Genomic DNA, 23,145 nt, shown 5'->3' with positions numbered 1-23,145 from the left:
CTATTTGAGGCCAGTATCTTCCAGCTCCCAGGTCAGAGGTCTTCCCACCATAGACTACATTGCTTCTGGCTCCCTGAAAAAGAGAAGGGTTATAAAAACTCAGGGCTGCTTCGTAATGCTTAGGGCTCTGTCGAGACTCCTGTTCCCTCGCAAAGTTCCAGTAAAACCAAAAGATTCTTCCAGACTGTGGGATCTGGATTCTTCTTCTGGTATTCTCTCGACTAGCCACCAGTTTCTCCTAAAGCAGTGTTGCTCAGCCTTCCAAGTGCAAATGAATCATTTGAGGATCTTGTCAAAATGCAGATTCTAATTCATTGGGTCTGACATGGTCTGAGATTCTGCATTTCTAACATACTCTTAAATGATGCCCATGGTGCTGATACATGGCCACTTTGAAGTAGCAAGGTTCTAGAGCTCAAATTCCTGCCCTTAACTAGGTACTTTCAATCTGTGTAGTGACAAAGCAATTGTTCTGAGTTCAGTGGTTCTCAAAGTGTGGTCCCTGGATGAGTAACATCACCATCACCTGGAGACTTGTCAGAAATGTAAATTCTCTGGCCCTACCCACTGAACTAGAAACTCTGGGGTTGACTCCTGGGAATCTTTGTTTTTAATGAGCTCTCCAGGTGATTCTGTGCATGCTAGTGTTTGAAAACCACTGCTCTATAGAAGATGACTACTTCCTTAAAAGTTAGCTTTAAGTTAGAACAACAAATTATACCCAAAGTACCTGCTTCTTCAGCTATCCAGGTCATTCAGGAAATGCACAAACCTCAAAGCACACATTATTCTTTTCCTACCTCTTTTCCCATCTAGAAGGGTAGCCAGGAGTGACAAACAAATGAGGGAGTGGGACCAAGCAGAAGCCACAGCGATCACATCTTTTCTGACTCCTGAAGCTCTGGCGAGGCTCTGGATTAGAGACAGACTAGAATGCAATGTTTCCCAAAGTATGGTGCTCTACTACATGGATCTGAATCACTCAAGGCACTTGTTAAAATGCAGGTTCCAGGGCTACACCCAGGATCCAATGAGCTGGAATCTCTGGGGGGAAATGCTGAGGAATCTGCATTTCAACAAGCACCCTAGATAATTTTGCTTCTGACGCACAGTAATGCTTGAGGATCAATGAGCTAAGGCATTGCTTCTCAACGATTAATTGCCAACAGAATCTTAATGAGCTTGTTAAAAACAGATTCCTGAGCTCCACCCCCAACGATTCTGATTTAGTAGGTCAAGGGTGGGGCCCAAGAATTTGGTTTCTAACATACTCCCAAGTGATGCTAATATTGCTGATCCACAGACCACACTTTGAGTAACAGGCTCTAGTTTTTCATGAACCAGACATAAATGAACTGTGCAGATAATAAATCATTGCACCCAGAGGTTGAAAGTGATCTTTAGATTCATCAAGTCCAACCTGTTATCAGATAGTTGAATTTCTTCCACATGGTAACCAGCCCTTGAAATTCTCTGCCACAAAAATGAACCATTGAATGCTCTACCACACCAGAGATGAACCATTTACTTAGATCAATCACCAGTTATTAACTGTACAAGGCTCTATGTTAACTGTTAATGACAATGAATTGAGTTTTCTCAGGGAGTCATGATGAAAGATTACAGCTCTCTTTTCCTGTTTTCATTTAAAAATGTGTTGTTATTGTGTAACTATTAAAGTACACCATTGTTCACTCTACATAATCAATGAGGAGAGATGAGACACATAGCTTCACAGAACTTACTTTCACTAATTTTTGCTTTTATTTGTTCCCATAGCTGGGCATGGAGCAGCATTATGAACTTGGACAATATATAAGGAAACGATATGAAAAATTCTTGAACAAGTCCTATAGACACGAACAGGTAAGTTGGGAAGCTAATAGTGGGAACTTTGTCCCTTGAAATAATTTAGCATAATGTATTTGTAAAAGTTCCCTCTTTCTCAAAGAACTTATAAAAGTCAGATGTCTTGTTTACAAATGTACTCCTTAAAAAAAAAAAAGTATGAATATAAGTAAGTCCAACTTGGACACCTACGGTAAATACTTAGGCTTGGCAAGTAGCCACCACTTGATTGGTCTCTTTTGCTAATTCAGCTGTTGGCATACCAGGTTGTTTTATGCCATGGCATGCTCATAATACTGTCTCTTCCATAATAGGTATTATGATCATGATGCTACCACAATGTCTGCTAATATTTTAGTGTAGGTGTCCTGCCCTTTCTCAAATACACTATTAGCTCCATAGGAAAAAAAACCACAGTTCCTCTCAATTGGATTCTGCTTTGATTTTCCCACTCTAGGTTTATGTTCGAAGCACGGATATTGACCGGACTTTGATGAGTGCTATGACAAACCTTGCAGCCCTATTTCCCCCAGAAGGTATCAGCGTCTGGAATCCCAGCCTACCCTGGCAGCCCATCCCGGTGCACACAGTCCCTGTTTCTGAAGATCGGGTCAGTATTATGGAAAACAGGGGGATTTCATTGGTTCTGGAAGAAGAAAGGAAGGTTGCTCAGGACTTGTGGAGTTGGGAATCTGGACACTTCATGGGCTGTGCAGTCTTAATTCTTTCCTAAATAAAGGTGCAAAGGACATAGAAAGTCCTAACAGGAGGGAGTAGGAACAGAATTTCTCTTTAGAGCTTTATTATCCACTTTGTTTTGCAAGTCTTTCAAATTTTGGCAATCCCCATTCCTAGGCAGGGTCAAAAAGAAAGATCTAATTACATAATTAGTGCCCAACACGTTATATGTGTCATCATATTTACCTTTCATAACAACCTTGAATGGCCAATATTATTGTCCTTCTTTTCCAGCCAGGGAAAAAAGTGCTCAGAGAAGTCAAACAAAATAGATCCAAAGTCACACAGCTGATAAACATCACTACTGAGACTAGAACCAGGCTGATCTCATTCCAGAGCAGTTTCCTTTAGTGTAAACTAGTGGTTCTCAAAGTTAGCTGCCTGTTAGAATCACCTGGAAATTTTTAAAAATCCTGATGCCCAGGGCACATGCCATAATAAATCAGAATCTCTGAAGGTGGGACCCAGGCATCAGTACTTTTTAAAAATCTCCCTAGATGATTCTAGTGGACAGCCAAGTCTGAGAACAAGTACCATAAACCAAGTTGCCTAAATGAGGTTGTTTGAGAGAAATTCTCAAATTTATTTACACTAGGTGGGACTGACCAAGAACTCTTTTATCTTTTCAGAGAAATCGCTATTTTTTTAAATAGTAATAAATAAATCTAACTAATCTTCCAGATGTGGAATTTAGGACTGTGTGAAGGAAATAGTTTGGGACAAGGAACCCTTCCTAATTCCCCTGCAGTCACATTATAACATGACCATCTCCTCTCTTTATGACTGAGGCTTAACATGACTACCAGACTTAGAATGTTGCTCAGAGAGCTCTGGGGTGGGTTACCAAGAAATCTGGCTTAATTGCTGAAACTGGTGACTTAAGAATTTTTCCCAAGTGCTTTGTAGAAACAGCTTAACCCTGTCAACCTCACTCTAGGTAAATCTACTCCAGTCAAATTTTCTGCTGTTTCCTGAAAAGACAGGAAAGATTTATTTATGTCTCTTTCCATCACAGAATCAGAAGGGAATCATTATGCTTATCAGTGTTCTTAGGAGCTTGTGAATATTTTCTTCCAAAAAGAAAAAATTTCACTTTTACCACAGCCTTTTCTACAAAGATAAAGACTGGACGGAAGCACCAAATTTAGCCAATATAGACCAGGGTCTTTAATCTTGAAAGATAATTATTAAATTACATAGTAAAGAGAATGCAGGTGCTATTAGAAGAGGAAGAAAAACAGGGAGAGTGAGGAAGAGGGGGAAAGAAACAAGCAAGATTGTCTACCTGTGGCTTCCTGCTACTACTCACTAAGATGAAAACAATTCTCTCTAACATCAACTAGGAAATTTAACAAAATCAATCAATCAACCAAAGTTATTCCTAGAACTTTGCTAACTGCTATACAGAAAAAGAAGGGAAATATGAGGCCAGTTTTCTTCCCTAATTTATAATCCATTTGATGGAAAAAGATTCACACTTGTGAAATGTGTAGAATACAATGCAAGTGGTGGGCAATGATTTCAAGAACAAGCTGCACATGCTGGAGGAATTCAGAGAATAAGACATACTCAGAGCTACCAAAGGGCAGTCATTCAAGCCTTCATAGACAGAGTGAGAACTTGAACCAGATCTTGGAGGAGGGTAGGAAAGGAGAGCAAGGCAGCCCAAAAGCTTAGCTTTGAGTCAAGGTAGAGTGCTTGTCCTTCTGTGTCCAGAGTTCATATTTAGAAAGAATGAAAATAAGACTGAATAAGTGTGTTGGGCACAGGTTAGAGAATCCAAATTTAATAGCCAGATGGAATCTTGAGACAAAGGCAGCGTAATGTAGGAGGGCTGAATTTAAAGCTGGGAAAACCTGAGTCTGAGAGCCACCTACCACTTCAGGTACTTGACCTTGAGTAACTTCCCTGCACCTCAGTTTCCTTTTCTGTAAAATGGGAACAACAGTACCCACCTAAATTCTTCACAGGGATTTGTGAAAACCAACTCAGTTAAGAAAAGGAAATGACTTTGTAACCTGCAAAATTCTGGACAGACATTTAGGTGATTATTCCATTTTCAGCCTGATTCACTATGTAGGATGAGAAAACTAAAGTCTAGAAAGGTTAAGTAATTCATTAAAACCTAGACCTTTAAATGAACAGTCCTGTGCTTTTTCCCTCAACAGTGTCATTTCTCCTATGGAAAATTGTGAAAGCCAGGCAGGGAAATTTAGATGTAAAGCAGGGGACGTAGAAAAAACTGTGTACCTCCCTCAGTACTGTGCACACACACAATGAGCAGTACTTTGGGGCATTTGTCTGACAGTGGCTTGGAGGGAAGATACTGAGCCCTCTGAAAACAACTGTTGAAGTCATGCAGGAGTGAGGAAGTGAAGGCCTGAAATTAGATGGTTAAGACATTAGGGGAAGGAAGGCGGGGTAAGACAAGGTGACACAGAAGAAGGTGACAAGGAAGCAACTTATTTTAAAAAAATGGTTTTTGAGTAGGTACTAATATGCCAGGCCCTGTTCTAGACTTTGAAAACACAGCAGTAAACAAGATAGACAAGACCCTGGATATCCTCGAGTTTATATTTTATAGGAATGATAGGATGATAAAGAAGAAAATAAATACAATAATTTCAAATGGCAGTGAGTTCCTTGAAGGCAATAAAACAAGGTAATGTGATAGTGGCTGGGCAGGATGTCTAGAAGAGCTGAAGTGGGGGGAGTGTCTCAGGCAGGGAACACAGAGACCCCTAGCCTGTGTGTTCAGGGGACAGCAAGGAGGCCCCCAGTGTTGCTGGAGAGGAGTGAGTGAGGGGGCAGCAGTAGGAAAGCAGGACAAAAAGGTCACTAGGGCCTGAGTTTGGATTTTATTCCAAGTAAAATGGAAAGCCAGTGAAAGTTATAAACTACAGAATGGCATGATCTGATTGATGGTTTTAAAATATTGATACTAGCATTTACAAAAATAAAAAAAAAGGATTAGTGTAGTTGCTGTGTGATGCAAACTGATCACATAGGAAGCTCTTACAGTACTTGAAACACAGATTATGGTGGTCTGGACGGGGAGGGGACAATGAAGGTAAAGAAAAGGGATCTATTTTGGATATACAGTTGTCTCTTGATCAACGAGGGTTTCAACTACACGGGTCCACTTATATGCAAATTTTTTCAATAAATTTGTACTACAGTACTACATGATCCCCAGTTGGTCGACTCCCCCAGATGCGGAACAGTGGATACAGACTGTGAAGTTACACTCAGATTTTCAACTGTGTGTGTGTTAACAGCCCTAACCTCTGTATTGTTCAAGGTCAACTGAGTTTTGAAAGTAGACAGGCAAAAGTGATTAGTCCATGAAGCAGGATGATAAATTTCGTCATTGGCAAAAGTAGAGAGATTACAAAAAGGAAATGGTTAAAAAATGAAGAAGTGGAGTTCAGGTTTGTACATGTCAAATTTGAGGATGAAGAGAACATCCAACTGGTGATAGCCACCAAAGGCTGAAAATACAGGACTAGCTCAGATGGAAAGTAAGAGCAACAAAATGAACTTGGGAGTCACCAGCCTATAGATTATAATTAAAACTACAAAAGATTGTCAAATTTAAACTCATTTTTGGATGATCATTTTGTCCTTATAATAGGTTTTCACATATATTTTTCTATGTGTTTATTATGTTCCCTTATTTTAACAGTCTGCAAATTTGCAAGAACATATTTCAGTGAATGGTTAATCGATCTCTAAAGATTCTTTCTGGAACCTCTAATTCATTTCTCTATACTTGTGTTTGTGTTTGTGTGTGTGTGTGTGTGTGTGTGTGTGTGCACACGCATGCACATAGATGTGCATCTAGTGCTAGAAATGAAAGAGGTCTGGAAGGAAGCAAGATTATTGTTATCATTTCACAGGGAAACCCGGGAAGTGTGAATATTTACCAATAGCACAGTTCTATTTAGGCAAGTTCATGAAATGAAAAAGAAAGCTTTTGAGTTCTGGGTATATATCCTACTATTTAAGACCTGCAGATCATTTATCTCTTTTTCCTCAATTTTATAATTCCATTCAGCTCAAAACACATTTGAAACTTTTACTCAGGTCACTTTATACCTAATGGCTGCAGCTTCATTAGTTCTTTTGACTAATAAAAGATTTACGATTTCTCTTTTTCCTCAGTTGCTATACCTGCCTTTCAGGAACTGCTCTCGTTTTCAAGAACTTGAGAGGAAGACTTTGAAATCAGAGGAATTCCAAAAGAGGCTGCATCCTTATAAGGTTAAAAAAAAAAAGTGTTATTTAGTGGTATGCAGAAATAGTGGAAACTCTGGGACAATTTGAATATTATCAAATTACCCTTTAATGAGGTTATACCAATTTCTACTCCCATCAGAAATACATAAGAGTGCCTGTTTCTCCACAGCCTTCCCAACAGTGTGTAGACAACTATGAGGATATTTGCCAATCTGTAAGTGAAAGATGGTATCACTAGAGGCATCCCCTCCAAAATCAGGAATGAGACAAGAAAGACCAGTATCATCACTATTATAGAACACTGTGCTGTAGTACTTTTCTCTTACGATGAGTGAGCTTTGGGTATCTTCGTCTAGTTAAAAGCCATTTGTATTTCCTATTCTGTTCATATCCCTTGACCATTTTTCTTTTGGGTTATTGGTTTTCTTCTTTTTATAAAGTTTTAGGAGCTTTCTCTCTCGTAACTTTTTTTTTTTTTTCTGAGATACAAATGGCCCTCTTTTTATTGTTTGCCTATTGACTTGTTTACAGCGTTTTTGCCACATGGTTGTAAGTGTGCAGATATAGCCATCTATGGTTTGTATATTTAGAAAAGCCTTCACCACTCCTGGGTAATAAAGGAAGTCTGCAATGCTGTCTTCTAATTCTACTATAGCTTCATTTTTACATTTACATATTGGACCCATTTACAGTTTATAGTGGTGTTAGGTGTGAGGTATGTATCCTGCTGAAGTTTTTTCCAGAAGATTACCTAATTGCTCTATCACTGTTTATTGAGTAGTTCATCTTTTCCCCACTAATTTGAGCTGTTACATATTAAAATTCCCATATGTGTAAGGCCTATTTCTAGAATTTTTATTCTTTTTAATTATTCTTTCATTTTATTAGCCAAAACCACACTGTTATAATTATTACGAATTTTATATGCTTTAATATTTAAAGCATATTACATATTCTCTCCCTCATTCTCTACTTTTTCTGAGTTTTCATGGGTATGTTTTCATTTAACTTTTCAGTATTTTTGTTGGGGTTATATTAAATGTATAAATTAACTTAGGGAGAATTTGCAACTTTGTTGCAAATTTGTTGAGTCTTCCTTTCCAAGAACATGATACATTTTCCTATTTGTTCTTATCTTCAAGATTGTTTTAAGGTTTTCTTTATATAGGTCTTTATATATATTTTTAAGTTTGTTCCAGGCTTATAATATCTGCAAAAAATCATGGCTTACATCTACTTTTCCAATATTTATACCTCTGATTTCTTTTGCCTATTTGTACTGGCCAGTACTTACAGTCCAGTATTACATAATAGTATTGGTAGTGGGTATCCTTGTCTTATTCCTGATTTTAGAAGTATTTCCCTGTTAAGCATTCTGGCTTTTGGACCAAATAGATATATTTTTATCAAGTTAAGGAATTAGCTATCTTTCTTATTTTCTTGAGTGTTTTTGTCAATATTGATATTTAATTTTTTGAAAGGTCTTTTCAACATTTTTAGTAAAATCAAGTTATTTTTCTCTTGGATCAATTACTAAGATTAATTATATTCATAGATTTACTATTATTGAACTATCTTTACATGTCTAGATTCAAGCCCCCTTTTTTTTAAGTATGATATTGAATTATCTGTTAATATTTTACCTAGACTTTTTGCACTGATATTCAAAGTAACTTTGGACAATAGTTTTCTTTTCTGGTCAGTCTTTGTCAGTATCAATGCTTATACAAATTTTTTGGAAGTTTTCTTTCTTTTTTTATGCTCCAGGTCAGTTAAAATAGCACAAATCTTGGTAGAATTTCCCAATAAAATTATCTGGCTCTGGAGCTTTTGTTTTGTTTTGTTTTGTTTTGTTTTGTTTTGTTTTGTTTTGTTGGGGGAGGTTGTGGGCTCTTTAATAATTATTTCTGTTTATTTTATGGAAATCCATTTGGGTTAATATTAGCAAATTATATTTTCCTAGAAAATTTATTCATCAGACAAACAGTATCTTCCAAAGGCTTCCCAGAAATTGCTACCAATTCATCAGGCAGACAGCTGACCAATGGGTCTCATTACCATGACAATCCAAAAATAATACAGAACCTAGAGAAATGTTTGCATCCCATCCAAATCCCACATTTATAGACAGATACCAGACCCAGTTTCTGTTGTGTTTTCCTGGGGTGCTTTGGTCTGAGACATTCTTTCCCTTCTCACCTTCCACTCATTTACATGTGAGTTATACTTCACCTACTTCCAAGATGAATTTGAGGCAGTGTACTTCAGTCTGATTCCAGGACAAACCAGGAACATGTTGCAGTAAGCCAGCAGGTGCCCACATTTTTAATGTAATAATAAGAAATGATCAATTAGCATTTGTAAAAATCTTTGGGTTGGCATTATCATAGCCAGTATTACTGATGCACTTTCATGTGAAGAAAAGCAGTTCTCAATGGGGGCAAATTTGCCTCACAGGGACCCTTTGTCAATGTCTGGAGACATTTTGGGTTGTTGCAACTGAGGACTAAGGATGATGTGGCATCTAGTGGGTAGAGGCCAGGGATGCTGCTGAGCATCCTACAGTGCACAGGGCAGCCCCCCAGCAAAGAAGTATCCAGCCCAAATATCAATAATGCCCAAGTCGAGAGACCCTGGTGTAAAAATTTTTTCCCTCTGTGTGTGTTTCAGGATTTTATAGAAATCTTGCCAAAATTTACAGGATACCATAACCAGGACCTTTTTGGAATTTGGAGTAAAGTCTACGACCCTTTATTTTGTGAGGTAAAAGAAAAAATATCAAAGATTAACTTACAATCTGATTTTATGACTTATGCCTATTTTGAAACAGATGAATACATTTTCTTTTGCTTTTATACAGATGTATTATTTAGACTTCCTTTGACATTGAAACATAAGTCAAGACTTCTTTATATTAACTTAAAAATTCTGACTTCTTCTCTTTCTTATTTATGTATTCACCCTTTAGAAAATTATAAGCAGTGACTTCCCTGGTGGTCCAGTGGTTAAGACTTTGCCTTCCAATGCAGGAGGTGTGGGTTCGATCCCTGGTTGGAGAAGTAAGATCCCACAAGACTCGCGGCCAAAAAACCAAAACATAAAACAGAAGCAATATTGTAACAAATTCAATAAAGACTTTAAAACTGGTTCACATCAAAAAAAAAATCTTAAAAAAAAAAAAGGAAAATTTAGGCAAAATTGCTTTTTCTGTGCCTTACCACTTACTTATTTTTCAGTCACTCAGGAACGCTGGGCTCCATTTCATTAAATAGACTTTAATGAATAAAGCAATACTGTTGTACAGAAAGAAGAAAAAAAATTACCTGATTTCTGGATATAGAAATAAGCAAGCCAACTTTAAGCCAGGCTATTAAAATTGGTTTATCAGGAAAGAATTTCTCTTTTGCTATACAATGCATGTGAAATAACCTTTTTAGCTAGATAAATTACTATTTTTTCAGGGCTTCATGATATTTTTCTCAATCACCATTCTCCACCTGCTGGCCAAAGGAAAACTCTATAATCCTGTTTTCCTAGCCAGTTCACTGAATCTTGGGGCAAAATTCTGACCAGCCACATGACTCCTATGCACTTCTGATTTTGAGGTCATTGTGAGTGTCTGGGGACGACAATTACTTTCATAGTTCCGTCTTGATAGCAAATGACACAGTTTCCACCCCTCCATGTTAGAGTTCATTGACCCAAGCACACGCAACATTCCCAGTATTTTCACTTTATCATTAGCGTCTGTTTCAAGGAAGATTTGTTGGTCTTATAAAAGAGTCTTTGATAAAAAAAAGAACCCACTTTTTGGTTCAAGTCTTGGGTTTTTTTTTCCTTACTACAGTTTGATCTGAGCTATTCCAAGTTGTGGCCACATTACTTTTTTTTTTTTTTTTACTTCTCTCTCACTTAATTCTTCTGTAGGCTACTTCACTTTGGTCTCCTCTTTCATGAACTCTCCCTCTCTTCCAAGAAAGGCTGGACCCAGTACTTTTTGTGGGGGATGGGGGATTAAAAAGTCAATAAAGAGGACAGTCAGAAATAAAAATATACATTTTCTTCCTTTTTCTTTGCTACAGCGTGTTCACAATTTCACTTTACCCTCCTGGGCCACAGAGGACAGCATGACTAAGTTGAAAAAAATATCAGAATTGTCCCTCCTGTCCCTCTATGGAATTCACAAGCAGAAAGAGAAATCTAGACTGCAGGGGGGTAAGTATTTTAAAAATGAGAGAAGCATATTGGACTTGTGGTTAAGTGATCTGGGTCCGAGTCCTGGTCCCACCGTTAATCAGTTATGTGACCTTGAATTAGACACGTAATCACCCCTGTACCAGTTTCCATTCTGCAAATTGGGGATAATAATAATACCCACTTCTTACGTAGTAAGGATTAAAATGAATGTATGTATTCCAAAGGCTTACCACAAATAGTACCTGATACATAATATACTATCAAACATTATGTGTTTTTATGATCATTAATATTACTCACTCTGGGCCTTAGTTTTCCCATCTGGAAAACAGAAGCTTTGGGCAAAGCTAAATGATACTTTTCATCCTTTCCAGATCAAAGAATCATGGATTTTATATCTGAGCCACATGAAAATCAGTTGTGTCTGGTGGCCTAGAGGGTGAATTTTTCAAGTGGGAGGTATAGCAAAAGTGGCCTGTTTTCCTAAATCCCTTGGTGGTAGCCACTGTTAAAGTTAATACAGTTTAATTTGCAGGCTAATTATGCCCTGTAGATTAATCCCTATTGCAACTGACAAGCTTATGACACAGCATAAATTTTTCCATTGGTGTTGAAAGATGTTTGCTTTTCAGTGATGCCTCTTCTCAGCTGGATTTGGCCCTTTGTAGAACAGGACATCCAATCATAATGAAGGAGCCCAGTGCTTGTAATCAGGATAGGTGGGTGGAAGAAAGAAGCCAAGATCAGGCAGGATGGCGATAAATGCTGAGGCTCTGAGGGCAGCTGAGTGGCAGGCCAAGACCCCTGAGGATATGACAGGTTCAGGTGTTGTTAATGTAGACATTAAAACTAAAGATGGAGAGAAAGAAGAAGTCTATTATGCCAGGCTGTCATAACAATGAAGAAATTTTAAGTCACAGGAGATGTTCTGAGTCATATACTCTAGAGACTTTGAAGAAAACAGTACAATCACATCAGGACTCCAACAATTGCCAGACGCTATTCACCATGAGATTGGACAGGTTCAGCAGACCCCCAGGAGAATACAGAGACAAAGCATCCTAGGGGTTGGACGAGACTTGGAGGATGTTCACTCAGGGCTGCAGAGCTAGAGAAAGAATTCAAGTCACCAACCAGGAGAGGAGTCAATTATAGCTACAAAAGCTCATATAAAGAGTGAAATAAGCTGTAACCAGAACAGCTAATGAGGTATGAAGTCAGGATGGTTGGAGTAATTTCATATGAGGTGAACAAAGTAGCTTGGGACAAATAATTTAGGACAGTGGTCATGAATGATGTGATAGTGTTGCAGACCTGCTGTTACAGAGCCCTGGTTGCACGGTACAGAGAGAGACTTGATGAGAATGTACAAGTCCTCACTCCATGCTGAGGACATGAACCACAAGACCCAGACCCTGGGGATGGGAGAGCATCCAGAGATGAGTCATAGATGGAATCTGGTGTCTTAGGAAAAATTAGCAGGCAGGACACAGACTGTGTGTAGGAACAGAGCCCAAGATGCAACTCAATCCTACGTACCAAACAACAAAGGATACAGAGGGTGAAAGTTGGGCCTCGTTGGCCACATAAGCACCAGATCTCATTCCTTAACCAGCGGGAACCAGCAGTATGGTGGCCAAATGCATCAGATGGTAGAGACAAGACTTCATTTCCCCAACCTAGTCATGATGGGCTCAGGAATTCATCTCCTCACTACTAAAGATGCAGTCCATGGACCAGCAATGTCAGCATCGCCAAGCCCCTAGAAAGAAATGCAGAATCCCAGGCCCCACCCCAGACCAGCTGAATCTGAATCTGCATTTTAATGAAATCCCTAGATACCTCACATGCACAATAAAGTTTCAGAAGCACTTCTCAAGATGTAGGAGGTGGTGAAGAAAAGGGCAGGGAAAGCCAGATAGGGGTTGACTAGAATCTGTTAATAAATGCAAGGGTCTGTATCTGAATATAAGATGGGGTTTTTCCCAGCAGCTTGCTTCATATTTCCTTTACTTTTTTCCTTTGGCTACTAGAGATTGCATTTGGGGAAGTCACTTCCCCTCTCTGGGTCTCAGTTTCCCCGTCTGATGAGTGCATTAAACTAGATTTGTCTATCAGCGTCCTTCCCTAAGGTGGTCTCTGGGTCTTGGACTCTATAAGGACTGGCACTCATATGCACACACCTTTCCTATTTTCTAGGGGAAGCCCAGTGCTATTGATAAACCAGGAAATTGTTTCCTTAGTGATTCCTGCCAAGACACAAGCTCAGCGTATTGTTCAGATCTGGCAAGGCAAGAGAGATTTGTCAACTACACGCTTGTTATGAAACACCTGAACCCAACCCTGCAGAGAAAGCATGTACAGTCTGGGAGACAGAGTCACAAGGGAACATCAGGACTTTGACCAGCATCTTCTTACCTTTGCCAAAACTTCTGTTCCATCACTTGGTTTAAAGGGTGACACTGTTCAGTAATATCCTCCTCCCATTGCCTTCCCCCACAACACACCCTCATACACACAAGAAAATCTCTAGGCTAATTCCTAAGGCTAATTTAGGAATATATGGCTGGTCCTGTTTTGTTAATGAAAACTGCTTCTCGCTGTAGATCAGATGTCAGCAGGCTACAGCCTGCAGGCCAAATCCAGCCTGCTGCCTATTATTTGTAAATAAAATACTATTGAAGCTCAGCCACACTCATGCATTTAGGTAGTATCTTTGGCTGCTTTTGTGCTTCCACTTGAGAATGAATGCTGTGACAGAGCACCTGGCCCACGGAACCTAAAGCATGTACTACTGGCCCTTTATAGAATAAGTTTGCCAACTCCTGATATAGCCCAATAGTGAGAGAAGTGAAGTTTATGTCTTCAAATCAGTAGTATTTTGTCTAGTGTATGCAGATTTAATAAATGATGCACCAGGGAACTTAGAAGCTAGCTACAGTGAGGCCTAATAATTAAGACCAAGGTTTTGAAGCTGGACATGCTGGGTTCAGTGAAACTCAGCCCCTCTACTTAAGTTGTATGATCTTGGACAAGTTGCTGAACCTCTCTGAACCTCAGTTTCCCCTCATATAAAACATGACTATTGGCATGCCAGAGCCTGTGGATGATTATGATAGTTACCCTTATTTTCTCCTGGGACAAGTTGCACAAGCACCCCAGAACCAAGAGTTGATCTATTCCATCATCAACACTGAAAGCTGCTGCAAAGGCACCTGCTGACAAGGGACAAGTTGCTGATTGAAGGTGGCTGTCATGACTCCCAGAAACTAGGCCACAGAGTTTAGTTCCATCATGGCCTGAAGATCAAGCCTAAGCTCTGAAGGGCTCCCAGAGGGCAACTTTTCCTGAAGCAGAAAGATGCAGACCTGTGGGAGGTGTAGCCTCTAGCTCCCTCTATTCCTAGTCAAGGAAGCCTCAGCATCCACGGAATGAGCAGATCACCTCCCTCTTTTATTGTGCTTATTGGTACACAGACCAATAGACAGTCTCTTCTCACTGTTTTATGAGCTTTTTGAGGACAGGGGCCATGTTTGATTCACCCATCGTAGCTGCTCAGTGCGTGTTTTGCTGAGTGGACCACAGAGTCTGGGATCATAATCAGTCTGTTAACATCAATGCCCTGCTCATTACAAAAGAAAACTGGTCATCCTTAAGTGAAGACACCACATGCACTGTAGAGAGATGACCAACAGAGACACAAGGAGTCCTTGGTGGATGGTGTGGAAGCCCCTGAGGCAGCACGTCCTCAGGACAGCACCTGCACCACGAGGTACCCTCAGCCTCAGTGTTTGCTGATGGGATGGAGACTCTGCTGTGTCTGTCTGCCTTTTACCACCTCAGGAGCAACAGATGCAAAGAGCAAAAGCTTTCCTCTACTGATGACAGATGGAGCCCTCAGATGAAAACTAAAGTGCTGGCTGCCCCCCTAGTAGTGACACCCAGAGTAACCTGGAGCAATGGTCCACAGAAGACAGTCTGCACCCTTGCAGACATCCAGAGAGCTGCTTTCTCCCCTGGCCTCTCACAGGTGTGGCTGCCAGAGGGATGAAATGCTCTGTCATTTCAGACCTGCCCTGGACAAGAGCAATGGCTAACAACTATCTGTAAAAAGCTGTCTGAAATTCCAAGTTCATCAACCTCCTAACTTGAGTTTTAACAAAATCTGGTATACTAGAGTCCTAACATGCCAATCCAGCTCTCCTTCCCCAGCTGAGTGAGTCACTTAATGGCTCTGAGCCTCAGCTTCCTCACTTATGAATGGGGATAGAAGTCAGGATTCAGTGAAATAATGTATACAAATCACACTATTAGCACACAGCAGATGCTCCACCAAAATGAGTTCTTGCCCTCTCTTCTTAAGTCTTAAGAATCCTGGCAGAGAGAATCTCTGTATGTATGAGCAAAAAGCTTATGAACTAAAATATAAGCCCATATTTGGTTCAGCTCAATTGTTGATCTATCTTCTTTAAGGTGTCCTGGTCAAAGAAATCCTCTATCACATGAAGAGTGCAACTCAGCCATTGAACCACAGAAAACTCATTATGTATTCTGCAGTAAGTATTTTGTTCCCATTCAGCATCTGTTTATTCAAGCGTGTGAGCTCTTTCAGGAGGGACCCTCATCTTCTTCATCATCATTTCCCTGTTCAAATTCTTTAAAATTAAATACATAATTCTGGCTCTCAAGGAATTTACAGTTCAATACTGACAAGAAGAAAAGTAAGCACATAAATACCATGCAAAGCAGAATCGCAGCGTCATATAAGCCAGTGCTTTGGTGCCTCAGAGAAGGGAAACATCACTTCTGTTCCAAACTAAAACCAGAACAGGAACAGGAGAGGGAAAGTGATAGGAGAATTACAAGGAAAGCTGAGTGTACAAGACTTGGTGATGAATTGGAATGTGGGCGGAGGGCAATGGTCTGGAAGGTAAGCCACAGATGAAGGTGATGTTTCAAGCCTCAATGACTGGAAGGAGGGTGGAACCATTAATAGAGGTGGTCATGGGTCAGGTGAATGTACCATTAGGCAGTTGGGTTTGAAATGCCAGCTGCATCCAAGAGGAAACTTCAGATAGTAAAGGGGATAAAAGAAGGAAAGGGAAGGAAAGCTACAACTTGAAGTCAGAGCTACAGTTGGGTGCAGAAAGGAAAGAGAGAGATCTTGGAGAAGACATCTATCTCGGAGTAGGAGCCAGGGAAAGAGACATTGTCGGGGGAGAATTCTAGAGATGTACTATGCACTGAAATGGGTGTCCCTGGAGTCTGGGATGAGCAGGGAAACAGGACATAGAGTGCTAAGTCGGTCTCCCATCCACTTCTGCGGGACAGAGGATTTCTCAGATGTGGTCTGGCTGGAGAAAGCCATGGTTTCATTCTGTAAGAAGATGGAAGAGGTTATTAAAGATACAGGGAGTTTATCATCTGGGGTTCTAAATGGTATAGACTAGATAACAAGCTCATGGAGGGAACAGAATGCAGTGCTTCTTTGATAAAAGTAGGCCTGAAATTAATTGATTCTTTCAGGGTTTCTAGTGTCTAATGTGGTTTCCAGTTCTAACTTGTGTGACTTTTGGCAAGTCATAAATCTGTCACTCCTTTTTTTTCTTTTTCTCTAGCAAATCAGTTCTAACCCCTTTGAGTATGTATATGTTGCCATAGAGTTTAGGAAACCAAATGTTATGCCCATTTTGTAGATATGAAAATTGAGGATTTCTTAAGATTAGATAGCTAATAGGTGGCAAAACTGGGGCTGAAAACCAGTCTCCTATGCCTTCCAACTATTCCGAGATAAACCTTTAACAATTCTTTTTAAGCTACACACTCTACTTCCTTACATTTTATTCTGTCTAAACATTTGTAACTTCATATATTCTTCCCCAACTTTAAAATCACAGATGATGCTAATCTGTAAAAAAAATATAATCTAGCATTAATGTGTGCCAAATTATTTTAAAATTTAATGAAAATCAATGAAACAGGCTAAAACAGAGAGATGTTCTACTGGGGAAGGCATAAGACAAAATCAGAAGACTTGGCTCAGATTTTACTTTCTTTCGCTTTGGAGATATATGACATAAAGCAAGTTACTAAATTTCTTTTTTTTTTTTTTTTCTTTTTTTTTGGACACACCACGAGGCTTGTGGGATCTTAGTTCCCCTACCAGGGATTGAACCCGGGCCCTCAGCAGTGAAAGTGCACAATCCTAACCACTAGACAGCCAGGGAATTCCACCCAAGTAACTTAATTTCCTTGGATTTCAGTTTCTTCATCTTTTGAAAGGAAATAATTATATGTTTGTAAATCTCACTGCCTAGCACCCAGTAGATGCACAATCAAAATTTGTCCTTTCCCTCTCTACTTCTTAAGTCATTGGAGGTATGGGAAATTTAGTTGAATCAGAAACCATCATGGTGCTCTACAAATGCTTGATACACATCTGTTGACTGTAAATTTGAACCAGAGATAAAGATCAAAAATGTTTGTTTCAAATCTCTGTAGCATGACACTACTGTGAGTGCCCTACAGATGGCACTAGATGTTTACAACGGAATCCTTCCTCCCCATGCGTCCTGCCACTTGATGGAATTGTACTTTGAGAAGGGGTAAGTGTCTAAGAGGTGTTTTTCAAAATTAATATCACTGGACTCCAGGTTTTGTTATCATTATTGTTGTTACTGACTTAAGAGTTGTTTTGTCTGTGTATCTGGTTGGTTTGGTTTTATATTCAGAGGGAAGAACGGTGGTGAGTAACACTGTCTTTGCTTAGTCATGACTTCCTTTTTCTTTGTTTTCATGATGACTTTTATTGGGAAATAATGTACAGACACAGTAGACGAAAAATTTGAAAGAACCACCCTAAGTGACAGAAATTACATTTTTTTAAAAAAGATTAAGGTATTCTAAGAAGGATGAGGACATTACACTGTTCTCTTGGAAAACACAGGCTGGTAGAAGATGCCAAGAGAAAAATTAAGTTTGTTGATGGTTATAAATAATGTTCTTTCTATTAAAGATGTCAAACATATCCATGCAGCTTCTGGCAATTCATATCCATCAGGTAGGATTCTTAAAGTACAACCTCTGCTCAGTGTTCACCACTTTGCAATCTGGTGTGGCCCTCCCCAGCTGACCAAGGTTTGGCTCAAGCCCACTAGAAAGGCCAAGTTTAGAGAGACCAAGTGTCCTAGTTTACCCAGAACTGGAGAGGTTCCTAGAACATGTAAGTTTCATTGTTAAAACCAGGAAAGCCCCGGGCAAACCAGGAAGAGTTGGTCACTATAGCCAAGGTCATACCAAAAATTTGTATCTGCTGTGACACTGGCATTCTCGTTGGGAGGAAAAGACCTCTTGAATATTATTGATGGAATAAGAACAAGGCAGGGGTTAAGTTAGGGCAAGGACCCCAAATTTTTGTTTCAGGGTTAGCTAGGGAGGTGCATTTTGCTCTCCCCTTACGGCATTCACAATAGCCGCAGTCAGGACGATCTTGATTGCAATTACACAGGGCCCTGTGCTCAGAAGAGCCCGTGCTTGGTTTAATGACCCAGTGTCGCCATTCTGAAATTCTTAATAATTTTTAAACAAGGCACCCTGCATTCCTTTTTGCAAATTGTAGTCCTGGCTATAGGTTTCTGGCCACCTGAATTTGTAGAGTAGGAAAATAGCAACACAGAGGCCTATTCTCTACCAACATCTTCACTGCTTACAAAGAAAGTGAGTTCTGCACAGTTAGGGAAAGGTAAGTTCATCCTTTGTTGAACCTCTAACTGGGTGCCAAGCACAATGAAATAGAACTGGAATGTGGTCTTAGCAAGTTTTGCTCTCAAATATCTAGAGTCAGAATGGAGAGACAATACCCATAACATGGAGAAAATCCAAACAGAGCCGAAAATGGGAATGAGAAGACTGTGGACAACAAGTGCTCTGTCAATACTGGCTTCAGGCACAGAGTTAATAAATCCAGTGAAAATTCCAAGATCAGCTCTAGGAGTAGGCACTGTCTCTTTGGGATAAGACAAAAGAAACTATCCACTTTCCTCGAGCCTCCCTCCTCTCTGATTTCTGTACCCGGTAGTCCTGAGCCTGCTTTTATTTAGGTCACTGCAGCATTTTGTCCCACTGAAGCGCTCTCTCACCACCTTGAATAAATCCATATTATGAATCAAGTGTGGGGTATTTTTCAACTAAGAGACACTGAACAACAGAAAAAAAAGTAACCAACTGTCACTCACAGGCAGAAGTCAAGTTTGTTGTTATATTAAGATTTTTTTAACACTCCAGAAGAGTATCGAAAGTTAAACTTGCTTGCTTATAGATTAGGAACAAGGAGAATACAAGTTAACAAATATAGGCATATGTATATACCTGCAAATTAGGGAATCCTCCGTGTAAGGTGATCCCACTTTATCCCTACGAGAAAATAAAGAGATAGAAAAAGAGAATTTTTAGATTTTTATTCACCTTAAACATATAAACTTTTAAGGTTGTAGATAAGATAGCTAAATATATTCTAAAACTATTCCAGTTTTGGTTAGGTACATAAACTTAAAATCATATACTATATAAAATAATTCACTAAGTTAAATAGTGCTTCTCACTTTCATATTTTATGAAACACTTTTATTCAAACTCTTTGTATGAACGTTTACTTGTGTCTTTACCACCAGAGCCAATTTTGAGTCCCCTAAAAATGTTTTCCAAATATATTAATTAATAAGGGTAGTTTTGGCTACTGTACAGATGAACCTCAAATCTCAAAAGCTTAACTCAATGGAGATTTCTTTCTCATTCATCTAACAGTCCAATGCAGATGTTCCTGGCCAATAAGAAGTGACTCATCCATGGTGTGATTCACACATGGTGATTTGGGGACCCAGGATTCCATCTTTTTGACCTACAGTCTTCAAGAGTGCTGTGCTTACCTGCAGAGAGCTTGTAGGAAAGAATGAGAGGGTGGAGAAGACAATCTGCTTAGCAAGCACCTCAGCCCCGAAGGGGCATATGTCACTTCTACTTACATTCTACGATACTAGCTAAAATTAGTCACTTGGTCCCTCCTGAGTGCAAGGGAGTCTGGGAAGTGTACTCACTTCTCAGCTGTAACTTTATTCTATGTAAAGAGAATCATGAATTTTGATGGACTATTAGTCATCTTTGCCATATTATCATGAGATAAAGGATACTGTCACTGAAAAAGTTATTCCAAGATATAAGTGCTCATTCATATAATATTAGGGAAGTTTGTAGAAACATATGAAGGAATATTTGTGGTTACTACTGTTTATATAGTTTCTTAAAGTGATTTATTTGAAAGGCTTGTTTATAACAACATCCAAAAATTGCAGCTGTGAGGTTACTATACTTGAATTTCTCTCCTGTCTCTTTGGCAAATGACTTCCGCAGGCAGCTTGTACTAGCTTTACAAGGTTGGTTTGGGCCAGTGGTCCTTCCCTAAACAGTGTATTGTTTTTTTTAAATAAAGTGGTGAGAGATCCCTCCTCAACATGAGCAAATGTAAGGACTTGAATACACATCCACCCCCTCTTTCTGAGGTATCATTTTTATAAGTCTTGCTGTATATTCAAGCACATATGTTATATATTATTCAGTTCCATGTTTCTGGCCTGGTTAAGGAGAGGGAAGATACATTCATTCAGGGGGAAGACTGAAAGAAATATTGAGAGAGGAAAAAGAAAAGAAAAGAGCAAATGTGAAGCATGAAAGAGAGAGAATAGGAGAAAGAAAACGCAACATCCCACCTGTGCCCCACTTCTTACTCGAAGGTTCACCAGATCACCCCCAGCTCCCCCAACAATTGCCCCTCAGCTCCTTCTCTGACTAAGCATCCTGATCCCTGCCTCGCATGCCTCTGGTCATTTAACAAACCAGCCCTCCCATTTCCACCCTCCCAATCTGGCCCACCTGTCCCAGTCCCCCTCTTCCCACAGCTAAATTGGCTAATATCCATTCGTTCCCATAAATTCTTCCACTAGTCCTTCAGCTGACATGGTACAGGCTAAGTAGAAAGAAATTCAATGACAGTTCAACAACACAGAACTAACAGAGGTCTTTCCTCCTGTTCCTCTACCTTCCTCCACCAGGGAGTACTTCATAGAGATGTACTATCGGAATGAGACGCAGCACGAACCACATTCCCTCACGCTGCCTGGCTGCACCCCCAGCTGCCCTCTGACAAAGTTTGCTGAGCTGGTTGCCCTTGTGATCCCCCAAGACTGGTCCACAGAGTGTGCCATGAGCAACCATGAAGGTACTGAGGACGCTATGGATTAGGGTGCACACGGAGCTCTGCAGAGAGGGCAGAACACCCTTTCTCCAGACGGATGGTGCTTTGAGAATATAAACTAGCCTCAACCCCATCTTTGAGGGAAGTAGGTTTTGGGCGATAATTGTATGTTTCAGAGACTTCAGGCAACTCCTACCTCTTCACCTGGCCCTGCCCCTACTTGTCATAAACCTTGTCAACCTACATAAACCCAGGAGGCAGTAATGAAGCAGAAAACATTTACTTGGGATCAAAGAATTGCAATTTGGGGAACATGTATCAAACTGGAACAAAATTAGAAATGTAAGAATGTTCTGAATACCTCCCAGGAAAAAACTTATTGGAATGTTGAAAGTGTGGGTGTGATATCTGTTCTGAGGACAAAAGGAATGTATAAGGCTTCGATTCTGGTATCTTCAGAAAACCTAAGCAAACTCATAGGTCCTGCTGAAACCACTTACTATAAACGAAGAAATCATATTCAAATAACACCCTTTAGAGTCCTGTAGATTTGCCATGTGCAGATGCAACACGCCTAGAGAGCACCATGCTACATTACCAGCATGAATAAAGATGAAACAGTTTCTAGAGATGATTTCTACTGGATGCCAGAGTCTAGAGTAAAGCCATTCTCTCTCCTAGTTGGTCATGGGATGACTGACATACGACATCAATTGATGTGTTTATTTGTGTTCTTTCTTTTCCAAGTAAATATTTGGCCTTGGGGCCATCATTTAATTATCATTTCTCCTCCATGCATGTAAGCCAAATGAAAGATAATGAATAAAGTCGTTTTAGGAAGTTCAAAAGCACTATTTTTTATAATGCTTTTTTAAAAAAAGTGTGTGTGTGTTTACTTAGAATTAAATTCCTGAAGGGCAGATTTTAGGGGCTCTATTTTTATTTGGGGTTTTATTTTAATGTAACAAGAGGGAAAATATTAATGTAAAGTAAAATGTCTTTGGTTTAAATGAATGTTCTAAATTAAAAATGTATTTAGTTTGGACTTTGCTACTTCAGATAAAGGCTAAGCTGATGGATGGCTCTGCTTCATCTATTTAAGATGGAACTGGCTAAGAAAACAACCTCTGGAAATTTACAATGTAGTGGGGAAGTAAAGAGATACATATTACAAGGTTAACTCTAATGACTCCAGGGGTTGCTATGGGAATAGAGTTACCTGGATTTGGAGGGAAGGAGGAAGTAAGAAGCATCAGGGAAAGCTTCCTACAAGGGTTGACAGCATATGGAATCAATTTGGATGGAGATTTCTTCTAGTGGTGTGGTACAAGGTGCTCAAAAGGCCTTTATCAAATGTACTAGTGGCTTGAAGCTGGAAAGGATAGGGGAGTTACTTGGCAGAAGATTCAGGGTCCAAAGAGATTTCCACAGGTTTCCTTCAAGGGGCCAATTTTAATGAGATAAAATGTCATCTCCACAGGAGCAAGGATTTTTATTTGTGGTATTCTCTCTTGTATTGGTTCTCAGCACCCAGAAGTGCCTGTGCCTCGCATGGATTCGTGCTCAATAAATATTTGCTCATGATGGTATAAATTAGTTACCTTTCCTCCCTGAACCTACTCTTTCTATCTCGATTGGCAGCAATACCCAGTAACCTGGGAGTTATCTGGTTATCACTCTCTCCTTCATTCTCCACAGCCATCTGTCACCTCTGCTTATCAAATCTACCTGCAATATGTTTGTAGAATTCTTTTCCTCCAAAGACCAAAATCAACAATCCAATATCCAAGTAGAGTGAAATATAATTAAGCAGCAAAATATGTTAATAAAAAGAAAACTTAGGGATTGGTGTGCTGGAACTAGCTCATACAGATCTC

At 39.6% G+C, this 23,145-nt stretch overlaps 1 protein-coding gene across 1 annotated transcript in view; it reads left to right on the top strand.

The window, feature by feature from the left end:
* The window catches only part of ACP3 (acid phosphatase 3), a 36,854-nt gene extending 15,539 nt beyond the window's left edge, over positions 1–21,315 (top strand). Inside the window, exons 3-10 of the mRNA XM_059921927.1 lie at positions 1,780–1,866; positions 2,306–2,458; positions 6,751–6,849; positions 9,496–9,588; positions 10,908–11,040; positions 15,496–15,578; positions 17,524–17,627; positions 21,126–21,315. Of these exons, the coding sequence (XP_059777910.1) occupies positions 1,780–1,866; positions 2,306–2,458; positions 6,751–6,849; positions 9,496–9,588; positions 10,908–11,040; positions 15,496–15,578; positions 17,524–17,627; positions 21,126–21,315 (942 nt within the window). The remainder of the gene's footprint in view (positions 1–1,779; positions 1,867–2,305; positions 2,459–6,750; positions 6,850–9,495; positions 9,589–10,907; positions 11,041–15,495; positions 15,579–17,523; positions 17,628–21,125) is intronic.
* The last annotated feature ends 1,830 nt before the right edge of the window (positions 21,316–23,145 follow it).

Source organism: Balaenoptera ricei, chromosome 4, assembly GCF_028023285.1.
Source record: "Balaenoptera ricei isolate mBalRic1 chromosome 4, mBalRic1.hap2, whole genome shotgun sequence".
NCBI lineage: Eukaryota > Metazoa > Chordata > Mammalia > Artiodactyla > Balaenopteridae > Balaenoptera > Balaenoptera ricei.
Note: the sequence above shows the minus strand (reverse complement) of the source record. Positions and strands in the feature narration are given on the sequence as shown.